At 35.9% G+C, this 17815-nt stretch overlaps 3 protein-coding genes across 3 annotated transcripts; 2 read left to right on the forward strand and 1 right to left on the reverse strand.

The window, feature by feature from the left end:
* Window positions 1-489: 489 nt before the first annotated feature.
* On the forward strand, window positions 490-4379 carry LOC141393719 (FAD-dependent oxidoreductase domain-containing protein 1-like). Its single transcript, XM_073967129.1, has 4 exons — window positions 490-1346; window positions 1462-1615; window positions 1677-1826; window positions 3340-4379. The coding sequence occupies exons 1-4, from the start codon at window positions 927-929 to the stop codon at window positions 4176-4178; spliced, it is 1563 nt and encodes a 520-aa protein (XP_073823230.1). The 5' UTR covers window positions 490-926; the 3' UTR covers window positions 4179-4379.
* On the reverse strand, window positions 4283-16247 carry LOC141393721 (calcium load-activated calcium channel). The gene is made up of 4 exons (XM_073967130.1): window positions 16083-16247; window positions 15949-16026; window positions 4711-4885; window positions 4283-4632 (listed from the first exon to the last, which is right to left on the reverse strand). The coding sequence occupies exons 1-4, from the start codon at window positions 16141-16143 to the stop codon at window positions 4395-4397; spliced, it is 552 nt and encodes a 183-aa protein (XP_073823231.1). The 5' UTR covers window positions 16144-16247; the 3' UTR covers window positions 4283-4394.
* On the forward strand, window positions 9253-15008 carry LOC141393718 (uncharacterized). Its single transcript, XM_073967128.1, has 4 exons — window positions 9253-9775; window positions 9862-9924; window positions 12664-12826; window positions 12886-15008. The coding sequence occupies exons 1-4, from the start codon at window positions 9705-9707 to the stop codon at window positions 14917-14919; spliced, it is 2331 nt and encodes a 776-aa protein (XP_073823229.1). The 5' UTR covers window positions 9253-9704; the 3' UTR covers window positions 14920-15008.
* Window positions 16248-17815: the final 1568 nt, after the last annotated feature.

The raw sequence follows: 17815 nt of genomic DNA on the forward strand, positions 1-17815 counted from the left end.
CTGTATAACAATCATATCACATATATACATAATAGTTAAGTTCATAAATAAGTGAATTAAATGTGCCATTTATTATTGCAGTACAATAAACCAATTTACAAAATTTAATTTGAGTTAACGTATTCTATCACAACACAAAAGGCATACTAATTGGAAACGTCACAGTGTTACTTTTATATCGGCATCTCTGGTCAATATCAATCCATGACACAATTACCAAGGTAGATTCATCGCCAAAACAAAAACAATAAAAAACCTTTTGTTGCACACTTTAAATGTCAAAATTTGTTATGTTTTTGTATGAGAATTCAATTTACAATAACTTATTTTCACAGTAGATCCACTACCTTCGTAATTGTGCCATGCATCATTCATCTTTAACACAATCAGCTGTTTATAAGAATTTTATTTTTCACCCTGAGATTATTTTTATTTTGTGGACTACTTTTATTCCAGACTCGGCAACTCTGGCTCTTATCACCACTTCATGGCACAATTACCAGGTAGATGCATCAGCAAACAACTACAACAAAAACGAGTTCAGTACTGTGAAATGTCAAAAATGTTTTCCAAAAATAAAGCGATTCACACATTTTTTTCAACAAAATTTTGTTGGGCAGTTATTAATAAACACATTATAACTAAAATCCGTCAAAAATTCACAGTTTTTCTTTTAAATTTTTGTTTTTTTAATTTTGTGTTTTCAATTACAACAACTTTTTTGACAGCTCACAGTACATCAGCTGGGCTGACGCGGATACCTGTATGATTGTGCCATGCACCACTTGAGAGAACTTGTCCGTTTTCCATATGTCGCGTAATAGTTTATAAAAAATAATTTAATTTTAGTTAAATACAGTTAGTCTTAGTTCAATTATCCAAGTGATAACATAAACAACTCTTTATACGGTGTCTACAATTGCAACATGTTGAGATTACCTTGTTTTATCAGGCCTGTCTCCCGACAATTACGATATTTTGCATCCACATCATCCGCTTTGGCCAAGTCGAGCGGTAGGGACACAGGTGAAAATGTTCCACAATCACCAAACGAAGAGAATCCAATGTCAAGAACATTTAATATCTTAAAAACGGATCTGAATAAATTCAAGGATAAGTTCACGTCCAAAAAACCCGCCGCCTCAACAACATCCTCTGAGGAGGAGATAAGTGATGAAGAAAAATTGAAACGTTTTGAAGGTTGCTATGGTCCGGATGATATTTTCCAAACGCATTGTGATGTTTTGGTTATTGGTGGTGGAGGTGTAGGTTCCTCGGTGGCATATTGGCTTAAACAAAGGGCCAGAGATGGTCTAAATGTCGTTGTGGTGGAACGAGATTCTACAGTAGGTTTTTAATCGAAATATGGCAAATACGAAAATATATGTTATCACTTATAAAATCAAATCAACAACTAAATTCAAGTGTTTTCATTGTTTTGTCTCGTCTGTGTCCATTTAGTATGAACGTGCCTCTACAGTGTTATCAGTTGGTGGCTTGCGACAACAATTCTCACTGCCGGAAAACATACAAATGTCTTTGTATGGTGCGGATTTTATGAGGGATGTAAAGGAACATTTGGGTGATGATGTGGAGCTAAATTTTACCCCACATGGTAAGCTTATCTAAAAAAGCGTCGGTGTTAATTGCTATAATTTATTGGATTTTTATTAAAGGTTATTTGATTCTGGCCTCTGAGGAAGGTGCTGAACAATTGACGCGCAATTCTAAATTACAAAATGAATTGGGCGCTCGTAATGAGCTATTAAATTCTAATCAATTGAAAGCGAAATTCCCCTGGATCAATACAGATGGCATCGTTTTGGGTAAATATATGTATATTCCGTTACTGAATGGGGAGCGTATAAAATTTAAATATTTTTGAATTTTCCTCGACATATTGACGGGATTCTTCGCCTCCTACGGAGGTCTTCTATTCTATAGAAGCCTCCTACGGAGGTATTCTATTCTATAGACGCCTTCTACCGGGTCTTCTATTCTACAGAAGACTCCTACGGAGTTCTTCTATTCTATAGAAGCCTCCTACGGAGTTCTTCTATTCTATAGAAGCCTCCTAGGGAGTTCTTCTATTCTATAGAAGCCTCCTAGGGAGGTCTTCTATACTATAGAAACCTCCTACGGAGGTCTTCTATTCTATAGAAACCTCCTACGGAGGTCTTCTATTCTATAGAAACCTCCTACGGAGGTCTTCTATACTACAGAAACCTCCTACGGAGGTCTTCTATACTATAGAAACCTCCTACGGAGGTCTTCTATACTATAGAAACCTCCTACGGAGGTCTTCTATACTATAGAAACCTCCTACGGAGGTCTTCTATACTATAGAAACCTCCCACGGAGGTCTTCTATACTATAGAAACCTCCTACGGAGGTCTTCTATACTATAGAAACCTCCCACGGAGGTCTTCTATACTATAGAAACCTCCTACGAAGGTCTTCTATTCTATAGAAACCTCCTACGGAGGTCTTCTATACTATAGAAACCTCCTACGGAGGTCTTCTATACTATAGAAACCTCCTACGGAGGTCTTCTATACTATAGAAACCTCCTACGGAGGTCTTCTATACTATAGAAACCTCCTACGGAGGTCTTCTATACTATAGAAACCTCCTACCTCCAACCTCCTTCTATACTATAGAAACCTCCTACGGAGGTCTTCTATACTATAGAAACCTCCTACGGAGGTCTTCTATACTATAGAAACCTCCTACGGAGGTCTTCTATACTATAGAAACCTCCTACGGAGGTCTTCTATACTATAGAAACCTCCTACGGAGGTCTTCTATACTATAGAAACCTCCTACGGAGGTCTTCTATACTATAGAAACCTCCTACGGAGGTCTTCTATACTATAGAAACCTCCTACGGAGGTCTTCTATACTATAGAAACCTCCTACGGAGGTCTTCTATACTATAGAAACCTCCTACGGAGGTCTTCTATACTATAGAAACCTCCTACGGAGGTCTTCTATACTATAGAAACCTCCTACGGAGGTCTTCTATACTATAGAAACCTCCTACGGTGGTCTTTTATTCTATAGAAACCTCCTACGGTGGTCTTTTATTCTATAGAAACCTCCTACGGTGGTCTTTTATTCTATAGAAACCTCCTACGGAGGTCTTTTATTCTATAGAAACCTCCTACCGAGGTCTTTTATTCTATAGAAACCTCCTACCGAGGTCTTCTATTCTACAGAAACCTCCTACGAAGGTGTTCTTTTCTATAGAAACCTCTATAGTTTCTATTCAATAGAAACCTCCTACTAAATCAAATTATCCCAAATTCCTTCCTAATCACCTACTTTTTTCCTTTCCAGGTTGCCATGGCCTCGAACGTGAAGGTTGGTTTGATCCTTGGGCCCTCTTGATGGGCTATAAAAGACGTGCCAAGGAATATGGCGCCCATTTTGTGAATGGTGAAGTTGTTGGCTTTGAATTCAAAGAACAACCCGACATTATTGTTCGAGGCAACACGGAAGGAGATTATCAAGCCTTGGATAAGGTCAGAGTTAAAATGCCAAATGGAGAGATAAAAACCATCAAATTTGCCATTTGCGTTTTGGCCGCCGGTGCCTTTTCGGGTGATGTTGCACGCATGGCTGGCATTGGTATGGGCAAGGGATTGTTGGCTTTCCCTCTACCCGTGGAGCCGAGAAAACGTTATGTCTATGTTATTAATACACAAGGCAGCAATGCTCCCGGTTTAGGTACTCCCTTAACAATAGATCCATGTGGCACCTATTTCCGACGTGATGGTTTGGGTGGTAATTATTTGTGTGGCCGCAGTCCGACATGTGAGCAGGAACCTTGCGTGGATAATCTCGATGTAGATCATGATTTCTTTGAGTGCGAAATATGGCCCAGTTTGGCTAAACGTTGCACAGCATTTGAATCAGCCAAGGTTGTCAATTGTTGGGCTGGTTTTTACGAATATAATGTGTTCGATGAAAACGGCATCATTGGTGCCCATCCATATTATAATAATATGTTAATTGCCACTGGATTTAGTGGTCATGGTATACAGCAGACACCAGCTGTGGGTAGAGCCATTTCGGAATTGATAATAGATGGACAATTCCGTAGCATAGATCTGACACGTTTGGGATTTGATCGTATTGTTGTTGACCGGCCCATGTTTGAGACAAATATTGTCTAGCAGCGGATGATGGCGAGACTACTGCAGGAGGGAGGTAAAATGTGATCGATAATACCCTTAAAAAAGGCTATTATAAAGTTTTTAAATAAATTTAGGATAAAAAGTTTCAAATAAGCATTTTGTTATTCTTTTAATGTTGCATGATGTTTACACAATAAACATAAACTGATTTTTTTAAATAAAATTGAAATTTGTAACTAATTTTGTTGTTGTAACTTATTTAAATTGTCCTGGTGCTGGACCAAATAGACCACCACCTTGTTTGCTGGCTGCTCTTGATGGGGCAAAACCCAAAAGTTTTTGTATATTTTGCCTGATGGACATGGTACAGAGGATATAAAGGAAAATGAAGGAACAATCCGTGTAATCGTCTCCAGATAAATTACGATGACTTAGACCTTGAATCCATGAAATTGGTGTAAAGGGTAATTGGGCTACCACACGACCATCAAAACTAAATTGTAAAAGAAAAGAAAAATGTTTTATTAAAGTGGAGTGGACGGTGGAGGCGTGTGGGATTGTGTATACTTACATGCTATTGAACATACTCAATAGAGCTGTAAAGGCAAAACCTGTTGCAAACATGGATTTCATTTTTACTAAGGACAAATCCCTGTTATTGTTTTTCAACTTCTCCTCATCACGTTCGATTTTCTTCTTTTGATGTTTATCCAATGATTCGCCATGGATTTCTTTTCTTCTTTCCACTGTAAATGAAAAAATAATAAGAGGAAGATAGAGACGTATTCAACAAATTGATGACATTTGAAAACAGTGTTATAATCTAATCTTGAGGTAAACAAATATAGTTTGTTTACATTAATTAAGACTGCTGCCCTCTAAGCGATTTCACGTATTAAACATGGGCAAATACTGTGAATTTCACAATTTTATTAAATGAAGGAAATAAACATTTTATTGGATAATAAAGAAAATCTATGAAAGCGTGGCCTCATAGTCCCCTTAAATGTCATGAAGAAGAACCCCCTTTCCTTAGAATGAGGGTGAGTGAACATTATCGTCGGCAAACATATTGCATTTTTCTGTGTGCTTTTATTGTCATGTCAAGTTTCCGCTTTGCCACTTCAATTTAATTGATCTATTATATACATGCAACAAAGGACAGTGAAAGTTTGTTTTGTTGCTGTTTTTCGCAATTAGGAGGGATGAATGTAACAAAAAGGTCAAAATGTTTGCCATTGTGTCTCGAATTAACAAACACAACATAAACAAAATACATATTTTCTATAGTGACCTAGTCCAAATAAAGTAAAAAATACTGCAATATTTGTGACGTAAATATGTGCATAGATAGAGAAGAGCAAACAATTAAATAGAAGATAGAAACGGCAAAAACTTTGCCTAGGTCGAATCAATTATACTCTATATCCGACCTATTTTGCTAATGCTATTTGATTGTAGTAGATACATTATCCGACCTATAGAAACTATTTGTTTGAAGTAGATACATATCCGAGCTATTCGTTGCAGTAGATACACCATACGACGAGCTATTTGGTTGCAGTAGACACGTTATCCGAGCTATTTAGTTCCAGTAGATACCTTATCCCAGCTATTTGGTTGCAGTATATACCTTATCCGAGCTAATTTATAGCAGTGGATATATTATCCGAGCTATTTGGTTCCAGTACATACATTATCCAAACTATTTGGTTGCAGTAGATACATTATTTGAGCTATTTGGTTGCAGTAGATACACCATACGACGACCTATTTGGTTGCAGTAGACACGTTATCCGAGCTATTTAGTTCCAGTAGATACCTTATCCGAGCTATTTGGTAGCAGTAGATACATTATCCGAGCTATTTGGTTGCAGTATATACCTTATCCGAGCTAATTTATAGCAGTTTATATATTATCCGAGCTATTTGGTTGCAATAGATGCATTATCCGAGCTATTTGGTTGCAGTATATACCTTATCCGAGCTAATTTATAGCAGTGGATTTATTATCCGAGCTATTTGGTTACATTGGATACACGATACGACGAGCTATTTGGTTGCAGTAGACACGTTATCCGAGCTATTTAGTTACAGTAGATACCTTATCCGAGCTATTTGGTAGCAGTAGATACATTATCCGAGCTATTTGGTTGTAGTATATACCTTATCCGAGCTAATTTATAGCAGTTTATATATTATCCGAGCTATTTGGTTGCAGTAGATACATTATCCGAGCTATTTGGTTGCAGTATATACCTTATCCGAGCTAATTTATAGCAGTTTATATATTATCCAAACTATTTGGTTGCAGTGGATATATTATCCGAGCTATTTGGTTGCAGTAGATACATAATCCAAACTATTTGGTTGCAGTAGATACATTATTTGAGCTATTTAGTTGCAGTAGACACGTTATCCGAGCTATTTAGTTACAGTAGATACCTTATCCGAGCTACTTGGTAGCAGTAGATACATTATCCGAGCTATTTGGTTGCGGTATATACCTTATCCGAGCTAATTTATAGCAGTGAATATATTATCCGAGCTATTTGGTTGTAGCAGATACATTATCCGATCTATTTGGTTGCAGTAGAAACATTATCCGAGTTATTTGGGTAAAGTAGATACATTATCTGAGCTATTTTATTGCAGTGGATACATTATCCAAGCTATTCGGTAGCAGTTGATACATTATATGAGCTATTTGTTTGCAATAGATATCTTATCTGAGCTATTTGATTGCAGGGCATATATTATCCGAGCTATTTGGTTGTAGTAGATACATTATCCGAGCTATTTGGATACAGTAGATACATTATCCGAGCTATTTGATTGTAGGAGATACAATATCCGAGCTATTTGGTTGTAGTAGATACATTATCCGAGCTATTTGGTTGTAGAAGATACATTATCCGAGGTATTTATTTGTAGCAGATACCATATCCGAGCTATTTGGTTGGAATAGATGCATTATTCGAGCTTTTTATTTAGAGTAGATACATTATCCGAGCTATTTGATTGTAGTAGATGCATTATCCGAGCTATTTGGTTGTAGTAGATACATTATCCGAGTTATTTGGATACAGTATATACATTATCCGAGCTATTTGGTTGTAGAAGATACATTATCCGAGGTATTTCGTTGTAGCAGATACCATATCCGAGCTATTTGGTTGGAATATATGCATTATTCGAGCTTTTTATTTAGAGTAGATACATTATCCGAGCTATTTGGTTGTAGTAGATACATTATCCGAGCTATTTGGTTGTAGAAGATACTTTATCCGAGCTATTTGGATACAGTAGATTCATTATCCGCGCTACTTGGTTGCAGCAGATACATTATCCGAGGTGTTTCTTTGTAGCAGATACCTCATCCGAGCTATTTGGTTGGAATAGTTACATTATACGAGCTTTTTATTTCGAGTAGATACATTATCCGAGCTATTTGATTGTAGTAGATACATTATCCGAGCTATTTGGATACAGTATATACATTATCCGAGATATTTGGTTGTAGAAGATACATTATTCGAGGTATTTCTTTGTAGCAGATACCATATCCGAGCTATTTGGTTGGAATATATGCATTATTCGAGCTTTTTATTTAGAGTAGATACATTATCCGAGCTATTTGGTTGTAGTAGATACATTATCCGAGCTTTTTGGTTGTAGTAGATACTTTATCCGAGCTATTTGGATACAGTAGATTAATTATCCGAGCCACTTTATTGCAGTAGATACATTATCCGAGGTATTTCTTTGTAGCAGATACCTCATCCGAGCTATTTGTTTGCAATAGTTACATTATACGAGCTTTTTATTTCGAGTAGATACATTATCCGAGCTTTTTGATTGCAGTGCATAAATTATCCGAGCTATTTGGTTGTAGTAGATACATTATCCGAGCTATTTGGATACAATAGTTCCATTATCCGAGCTACTTATTTGCAGTAGATACATTATCCGAGGTATTTCTTTGTAGCATATACCTTATCCGAGCTATTTGGTTGGAATAGATACGTTATTCGAGCTTTTTATTTAGAGTAGATACATTATCCGAGCTATTTGATTGTAGTCGATACATTATCCTAGCTATTTGAAATTAGATACATTATCCGAGTTATTTCGTTGCAGTATATACTTTATCCGAGCTAATTTATAGCAGCGGATATATTATCCGAGCTATTTGGTTGCAGTAGATACATTATCCAGACTATTTGATTGTAGTAGATACATTATCCGAGCTATTTGGTTGTAGTAGATACATTATACGAGCTATTTGGATACAGTAGATCCATTATCCGAGCTACTTGGTTGCAGTAGATACATTATTCGAGGTATTTCTTTGTAGCATATACCTTATCCGAGCTATTTGGTTGGAATAGATACATTGTTCGAGCTTTTTATTTAGAGTAGATACATTATCCGAGCTATTTGATAGCAGTAAATACATTATTCGAACTATTTGATAGCAGTAGATACATTAAACGAGCTATTTGGTATCAGTGGATACATTATCCGAACTATTTCGTTGCAGTATATACGTTATCTGAGGAATTTCCTTGCAATAGATACCTTTTCCTAGCTATTTGATTGCAGTGATACATTATCCGAACTATTTGGTTGCAGAAGATACATTATCCGAGCTATTTGGATACAGTAGATACATTGTCCGAGCTATTTGGATACAGTAGATACATTGTCCGAGCTACTTGGTTGCAGAAGATACATTATCCGAGATATTTGGTTGCAGTGGACACACTATCCGAGCTATTTCGTTACAGTAGATAAATTATCCGAGCTATTTGATTGTAGTTGATACATTATATGAGCTATTTGTTTGCAATAGATATCTTATCCAAGCTATTTGGGTACAGTGGATACATTATCCGAGCTATTTGGTTGCAGTAGATACATTATCCGAGCTATTTGGTTAAAGTAGATACAATATCCGAACTATTTGATTGCAATAGATACATAATCCGACATCGTCAACCATGTCAAGCTGTTGGATGATATGTAGAAGATGTCCCTACAGCAGTGTTTGCAACGTTTGTGGAGGCAAGTTGTTTGCGACAAACCATACCAAAACCAACCATGCATCCCTAAACTTGTGTAGGGTATTGCCATAGAGAAAGGTCGCAACATTTTCAAGACTAGATTAGATGTAAATTAATTTACAAAAAAGGGGAGAAATAAACAACACGCAACACACAAAAGTTTCTAGAAATTCCTTATTACTCTATACAATGAAAAGGAGCTATGTAGTTACTTGTTTCCCACCCCTACGACAACCACCAAAAAATTGTAACGTCTGCTAAATGTTGTTGCCACGGCGACAAACTTATGTTTGAAATAAACAAACTACTCATTGAAGCTAAAAAAGGATATGAATGTTTTTTACCTCCAATACATTTAATATAATAATAAGGATACGAAGGTGTGATACGAATTGTGAAAGAAGTTTTGCTTAAAAATCTTCTAATTTTATTAACAAAAAAATTGAAATTATTAACGATTTTATGAAAGCCTAGTGTTAGAGAGTGCTAATTATAAACCATGTTCCCACAATCGGAATTGGAAAATTATAAATTACAAGTGGAATTGTTACAAGAAAAATTACAAAGAAGGTACGAGGATAAAAAAGCATATTAATTGCGTGGTTTTCGATTTCACTGAAAATAAATAATTATTTTTTTTTTTCTTCAAATTAAAGTGAAATATCTCGCCAACAATTGGAGCATAAACTGGATAAAATTTTACAAAAACGCGATGAACAGTAAGTTGATTCAATATTAAAGCATTTTTAATTATTCATTGGAGCAAAACTAAAAATTGAACGATAATTGCAATTTTTCTCAACTTGCGTGACTTGTGTAATTAGAATTAACACAATTTCTCAATTTTATGTAGACCTACTTTGATTGCTTGGTATTAATATTTTAAAGTAAATGTTATGTAGAGGACACTAAAAACACTCTTTTGCGATATTTGAATACTGTAGACACATTACTTAGACAGATTATATAATATAGACATATTAGTCATGGAGTATGGGTTGTAAAAATACATTATCCACGTGGATAGGATAAGCTAGGTATATAATTCAATCAATCTTGGTGCAAAATATACAGTATCTACTTCGTATGGATAATGTGGTTACAATAATCTGTCTATTTTCCTTTATCCAGACTTTTTGATTGTAGTAGATACACTATCCGAGGTATTTGGTTGCAGATTATCCGAGCTATTTGATTAAAGATACATTAACCAGCTATTTGTTGAAGTAGATACATTATCCAAGCTATTTGGTTGCAGTATATACCTTATCCGAGCTATTTGATTGCAGTATATACATTATCCGAGCGTTTTGGTTACAGTTGATATATTATCCGAGCTATTTCGTTGTAGTAGACACATTATCCGAACTATTTGATTGCAGTAGATACATTATCCGAGCTATTTGATTGCAGTAGATACATTATCCGATCGTTTGGTTACAGTAGATACATTATCCGAGCTATTTCGTTGTAGTAGACACATTATCCGAACTATTTGATTGCAGTAGATACATTATCAGAGCTATTTAGATACAATAGATACATTATCCGAGCTATTTGGTTGCAGTAGATACATTATCTGAGCTATTTGGATACAACGATACATTATCCGAGCTATTTGGTTGCAGTAGATACCTTATCGGAGCTATTTGATTGCAGTAGATACATTAAACGAACGTTTTGGCCACAGTAGATACATTATCCGAGCTATTTCGTTGTAGTAGACACATTATCCGAACTATTTGATTGCAGTAGATACATTATCCGAGCTATTTGATTGCAGTAGATACATTATCAGAGCTATTTAGATACAATATATACATTATCCGAGCTATTTAGTTGCAGTAGATATATTATCTGAGCTATTTGGATACAATCGATACATTATCCGAGCTATTTGGTTGCAGTAGATACCTTATCCGAGCTATTTGATTGCAGTAGATACATTAACCGAGCGTTTTGGTTACAGTTGATATATTATCCGAGCTATTTCGTTGTAGTAGACACATTATCCGAACTATTTGATTGCAGTAGATACATTATCAGAACTATTTAGATACAATATATACATTATCCGAGCTATTTGGTTGCAGTAGATATATTATCTGAGCTATTTGGATACAATCGATACATTATCCGAGCTATTTGGTTGCAGTAGATACCTTATCCGAGCTATTTGATTGCAGTAGATACATTATCCGATCGTTTGGTTACAGTAGATACATTATCCGAGCTATTTCGTTGTAGTAAACACATTATCCGAACTATTTGATTGCAGTAGATACATTATCAGAGCTATTTAGATACAATAGATACATTATCCGAGCTATTTGGTTGCAGTAGATATATTATCTGAGCTATTTGGATACAATCGATACATTATCCGAACTATTTGGTTGCAGTAGATACCTTATCCGAGCTATTTGATTGCAGTAGATACATTAACCGAGCGTTTTGGCTACAGTAGATACATTATCCGAGCTATTTCGTTGTAGTAGACACGTTATCCGAACTACTTGATTGCAGTAGATACATTATCCGAGCTATTTGATTGCAGTAGATACATTATCAGAGCTATTTAGACACAATATATACATTATCCGAGATATTTAGTTGCAGTAGATATATTATCCGAGCTATTTGGATACAATCGATACATTATCCGAGCTATTTGGTTGCAGTAGATACCTTATGCGAGCTATTTGATTGCAGTAGATACATAAACCGAGCGTTTTGGTTACAGTTGATATATTATCCGAGCTATTTCGTTGTAGTAGACACATTATCCGAACTATTTGATTGCAGTAGATACATTATCAGAACTATTTAGATACAATATATACATTATCCGAGCAATTTGGTTGCAGTAGATATATTATCTGAGCTATTTGGATACAATCGATACATTATTCGAGCTATTTGGTTGCAGTAGATACCTTATGCGAGCTATTTGATTGCAGTAGATAAATTAACCGAGCGTTTTGGTTACAGTAGATACATTATCCGAGCCATTTCGTTGTAGTAGACACATTATCCGAACTATTTGATTGCAGTAGATACATTATCCGAGCTATTTGATTGCAGTAGATACATTATCCGATCGTTTGGTTTACAGTAGATACATTATCCGAGCTATTTGGTTGGAGTAGATATATTATCTGAGCTATTTCGTTGCAGTGAAAACATTATCCGAGCAATTTGGTTGCCGTAGACACATTATCTGAGCTAATTGGAGTAGATAAATTATCCGAGTGTTTATTATTTGATTGTACTAAATGCATTATCCGAGCTATTTCGTTACAGTAGAATTATTATCCGAGCTATTTGGTAGCAATAGATACATAGTCCCCGGTATTTGGTTGCAGTATATACATTATATCCACGTCGTTTGGATACACTAGGCACATTAGCCACACTCTACCGCAAAATAACCTAAAGTAATTGTTTTCTATTTTCAGTGATAAAATTCTCCGGACAAAAACCAAACAAAAATATCAACAATTTTTGGAAGAACAACAACGGCGCAATGAGCGCAATAAACAGCTGGTGGAAATGTTGGAACGCATAGAACAACAGACGGCAGCAATGAATGCTCGCAGCGAAAGACTTAAAATGATGAAGGTAAGGGCACAAACACTCCCCTTATTTTTTGTTTAAATTAACACCATTCCTAATTCCAGCTTCAATATGAAATGTATTTTGCCAAATTGGTACACTCTCAAACTCGCAGATGTCTACAGACATCCGTTATGGCAATGACAGCCCCGCCAATGATGACTGCGATGGCGTCAGGAACATCAATGCCCTCTGGTGTTGGGACTATACCACAAAAAATGATGGGAAATATCAACACGTCTTCAATGGATGGCTGTTATGGTGGTTACCCGACTAAAATCTATGAAGAGCCAACTATATTGCCCAACAACTATCAAAGATATGAACTTGAAACCGCACCATTTGAACAAAACAGGAAAGAAATTTCATCAGATTCGCCAATAATGGGGACAGCCAATTCAGACTATACCTTAAATTCTTCATTTCGAAGTGATAACAGCGATGTGAGAAGGGATATTCCAAAGCCATATTTTACACAGGAAAGATATCCAGAAAATAACAATAGAATTGGCGAATTGGCGATGGAAAACAAAACACCAGGCTATGAATTGAAAGCCAACAACAATACTTTTAATGGGTCTAGAACTTCTGCAGACTTTGATTTGCCAACAACACCGACATCATCTTCCGTAAGTGACCGCAACAACATGGACCGGATGTTAACTCCGAACATTAGACATGTTGAAAGTTATAAGGACACTATTACATCTCCGAACATTAGACATGTTGAAAGTTATAAGGACACTATTACAGCTAATAATGGCTTAAAAATTCTCCAAGCTCCTGCTAAGAATGAAAGACCCCAAATGCAAGAACTTCCAATTCCCACACAAAAAGCCGTTGAACCAATAAGTAATGCTATTGGTCAAGTTGGATACGTGGAAGCTATCAAGCAACAAGAAAATTTAACAACTAAGCCATCAGAGTTGGAAAATCACATTAAGGGCTATTCCGCTTTAGAGGAAACGACCCAAATACTGAACAAAGTAAAACTTCAGGAAACTCCCCAAACCATTTATAAGGAAGAAAAACTAGTAACTCCGGAACCCAAAGATATTGTAGAAGAACCTCAACCGAAAGAACAAGAGGCAACAAATTTGGAAAAGTCACCCACCAATCCGGTATCTATTGAAAACATTGAAAATGCACTTGGCGAATTGGTCAATTCATCTGAAGAAACCCAGAATGTTCCACCGCCTGAACTGGCCACAGTACCGGCCACATTGCTGGAAAATTTGGTAACACAACCTCCAACAACTTCGGAAGATATTGAAGAAATAATCGAACAACCTTCTGAACATCAAGAACAAAAGACAAATAGTGAAACCGTCGAAGCTCCTCTTTCAAATGAAAATAAAACCGAAGAACAGGAAAATCAACTACCTTCAGAATCATATGATTATAATGCTACACTCGCCGAAGGTTCTAATATTACAAATAACGAAGAATATGCTGGGTATGAAAACAATACCAACATTGCCGAAGAAGGTCAAGAACAACAGCAATACGACTACAGTAATTATGATCCAACACAATATACATATCCCGGTTATATATATGATGAAGCAACAGGTGAATATAAACCAGATCCAAATGCCACTGCAGAACAATATGCCCAAGATGGACAACAATATGCCGCCGAGGGTTATGATCAACAATATCAGCAACAAGAGGGATATGACTATAATCAGGCATATGAACAACAAGAACTGCAACCTACAGATGCTACAGATCCAAATGCAATGTATGAAAATTATGATACCACACAAAAAATTGAACCAACTGAGGACAATACTTTCGCAGAACAAGCGCCACAAGAAATACAACAAAATCTCGAAGAAGGAACAGAAGTATCAGATTTATCTAAACAACCATCAACGAGTGGACAACAGAAACCTAAACCTACTTCAATTCTAGCCACCGGAGATAAAAAAGATGGTCAGAAAAATAAGAAACGTGTCAACTTTGTAGACAGCAGTGAAACTGATGAAAGTTCAGTAGATAAAGGTCAAGCAAAAGCAGTTGTAAAGCCAAGTGGTGGAAATGAAAGTGATTTTGATTTCTCGTCCAGCAGTGAGGTTGCTCCGGAAACAAAGTAAATTCCTGCTTAAATCTAAACACGTTATTTTTTCTAAAAAACTACATGTTATCTAAATGCTTAAACGTAATAAAGGAAAAAATCGAAAAATGTTTGCAATATGCCTAGCTCAATATATAGGTTGGATTGCTTCGCTAGCCCGCATTATTTGGGTAGAGAAGCACAAGACAAACATTTTTAACCGAGTGAAAACAAATTCTTTAGTTTAGGTGGGAAATTGAACGCCACATAGTTTAATTTATAACTCTTTTTAACCAAACGAAGTAATGTTGCTTTTCAAAAGAGGCTTAATCCCATAATCGTTGTTTTAATATTTTATTAATATTAGTGGGAAAAAGGCAGAAAAGAATTTGGTTTTGTTTGCAAGTGAAGTTGTTCGCGTTTAGTTAGTGCCAAAGAAATTCTCGATCATAGTGTTTCTTTGGGCACGTATCTATTAGAGCGAATAATTGACACTTGGGTATAAAAAGTTTCGGCATAAATTGAATACTCTACCAGCTGGCGGAAAAATCTGTTTGTTGGAAGTCCATACTTCCCGAGAAATGGGCCTCTGAAGTTCCGAAAATTCCCTTGATGAAGTAAGAAAAAAATTGACTTAAAGAAATGTTGTTCCCGTGCGCTAAATTGGCTCCTGTCCATAGGAGAACGTCTTAAATCCCCGGCCGAAGGACGGCTACTTAAAAAAAAACTTACAATTAAAAAAAACAGCTGGTAGAGTATTCAATTTGTTCCAAAGTTTCTTGTTGAAAAACAAGAAGCAAGGGAACTGATGAGGATCTGTGACGAGATCTAAAGATTATGGGACTAAGCCTATTTTAAAACGTCGTCGTTAAGAGGTCGTCATTCCACATAAAAAACGCCAACCCCCTCCAAAAGGAAGTAATTCAAAAACTCCACAGTTCCACTTTTCTAACAATTGCATCTATGAGAATAGCGGTTCAAACATGTAACATTAGTATCCCCCATAAAATACCCCATGACTTGACTCTATTAATTAGGTCAAGTGCATTAACGTGCTAGTGTTACTTACATTTTTTGCTCTGCTTTTCCACTTCCCCCTTCAGCTTCTGATATTTTTCCGTGCGATAAACTAAAACCCATGTAAGACCTACAAACGAAAATCATTATCATGAATGGACATTACATTGATTTTATAATGCTCACCTTCGCCCAAAAAGGCTGTACAGATTGATATAAATACAATTAAAATTGTATCGCCCCACATTGTTTTAATTATTTATTAAATTTAATAAATTCGGCTAATCAGCAAAAAATAGAAAAAGGGAACGTCAATTGCCAGTGTTGCCAGATTCCGACTGTGACGTTTGACAAACTCCGAAGTCAGACATTGAAATGTTCTACGACGCCATGTTATCATTTACAGATGATTAGCTAATGCCCCCCATGGTACAATTACAAAGGTAGATGCCTCTGCCCACCTGATCGAATCTAAAACGTCAAAAAACTAGGAATTCGCCATTAAAAATCAAAACAAAAACCATGGCTCAATTGCAGGTTCTCCAGCAAGCGAATTCAAAGAAAAACAAAGATTTTAAATGTCAAAATTCATAAACAGAGGCGAACAAATCTTTTGAGGCTAATTTCTTTTCTGTCAATTCAGGTAGATACATACAAAACATAGTACAATTACAAAGGTAGATGCCTCAGCCCAACTGATCGAATCTAAAACGTCAAAAAACTAGGAATTCGCCATGAAAAATCAAAACAAAAAACCATATGATTCGGTAAGTAAGAGATAGCATGTCTACACCTTATAGACAAACACAAGCGATAAAAAGAGACAACAAGAGACCATTTGGCGAAAATTTTGACAGTTTACATTACAAAAAAAGTTGATTTGTTGTAGCAATTCGCCGATGCATCTACCTTTGTAATTGTACCAAGGATTTAGAGAAACTAATGCTTGTTTTACATTTACGAAATCCAATCGATTTCAACTGTCAATTCCATTGCTTAAACGTCAAATGAAATCCAACGGATTTCAGATGAGATTTCATTCGACGTTTGAGCTATGGAATTGGCAGTTGAAATCGAGTGGATTTCGTAATTAGTCTGTTCCAGAACTGCAATAATATAATTAATATTAATATTTTTTCCGATAACATAAAGGAAAAAATGTTATCGTAGTAAAAAATTGCATGTTCTGGTACAGAGCAAACTTCTTGTGCTTCTCTTCCTATGCCCGCCAACGGTTTTTACGTGCCAGCCTTAATTGCGATGTTATATCGTCCCCAAAGTTTTGTTTTTGTTCCTTGGACAAGTCATAAACCCGTTGCAAGTGTGTAATTGCTTCATCATACAAGTCCATTTCCAACAAAGATTGTCCACCAAAAAATGAGCCTTTAACATATTCGGTTCAATATCCAGAGCCCTCCGGCAATCTTGACACGATAATTCCCATCGTTTAAGTTTCAGGTAACACAGAGGTCGATTGGTAAAGTAGGTTGCAACATCTGGGTTTTTAATAATTGCTTTTGTATAGCACTTAATTGCATCGTCATATTTGCGTGCTGCAAACAGGCAATTGCCCTGTTCCTTGAGTTGAACATCCGTGTAGTTAGCAGTTGAATATATCGGATTGCTACTTCTCATTTTTTATTTATTTATTTTATTTATTTCAATTTTCATATGCCCAGTCTTTCGACCTTAAGGCTGTATACTACAGTATAATGTTCAATTTAATATTATATAAAATAGCTTAAATATAACAAGGGAGGGATGTTAGAACTACTCAAAAAAAAATAATTACTATGTATAAAAAAGGGGGCAGTAATTATAAAATAAAAAAAAATGCAAATAAAAAACATTTTGATTAATTGAATTTTGATACTCCAAGAATGGAAAGGATAATAAACTACTCCAAAAGAAATACAGCA

The sequence above is a fragment of the Musca autumnalis genome, unplaced genomic scaffold, assembly GCF_047663935.1.
Source record: "Musca autumnalis isolate F117 unplaced genomic scaffold, ASM4766393v1 scaffold_2, whole genome shotgun sequence".
NCBI classification, from domain to species: Eukaryota; Metazoa; Arthropoda; class Insecta; order Diptera; family Muscidae; genus Musca; species Musca autumnalis.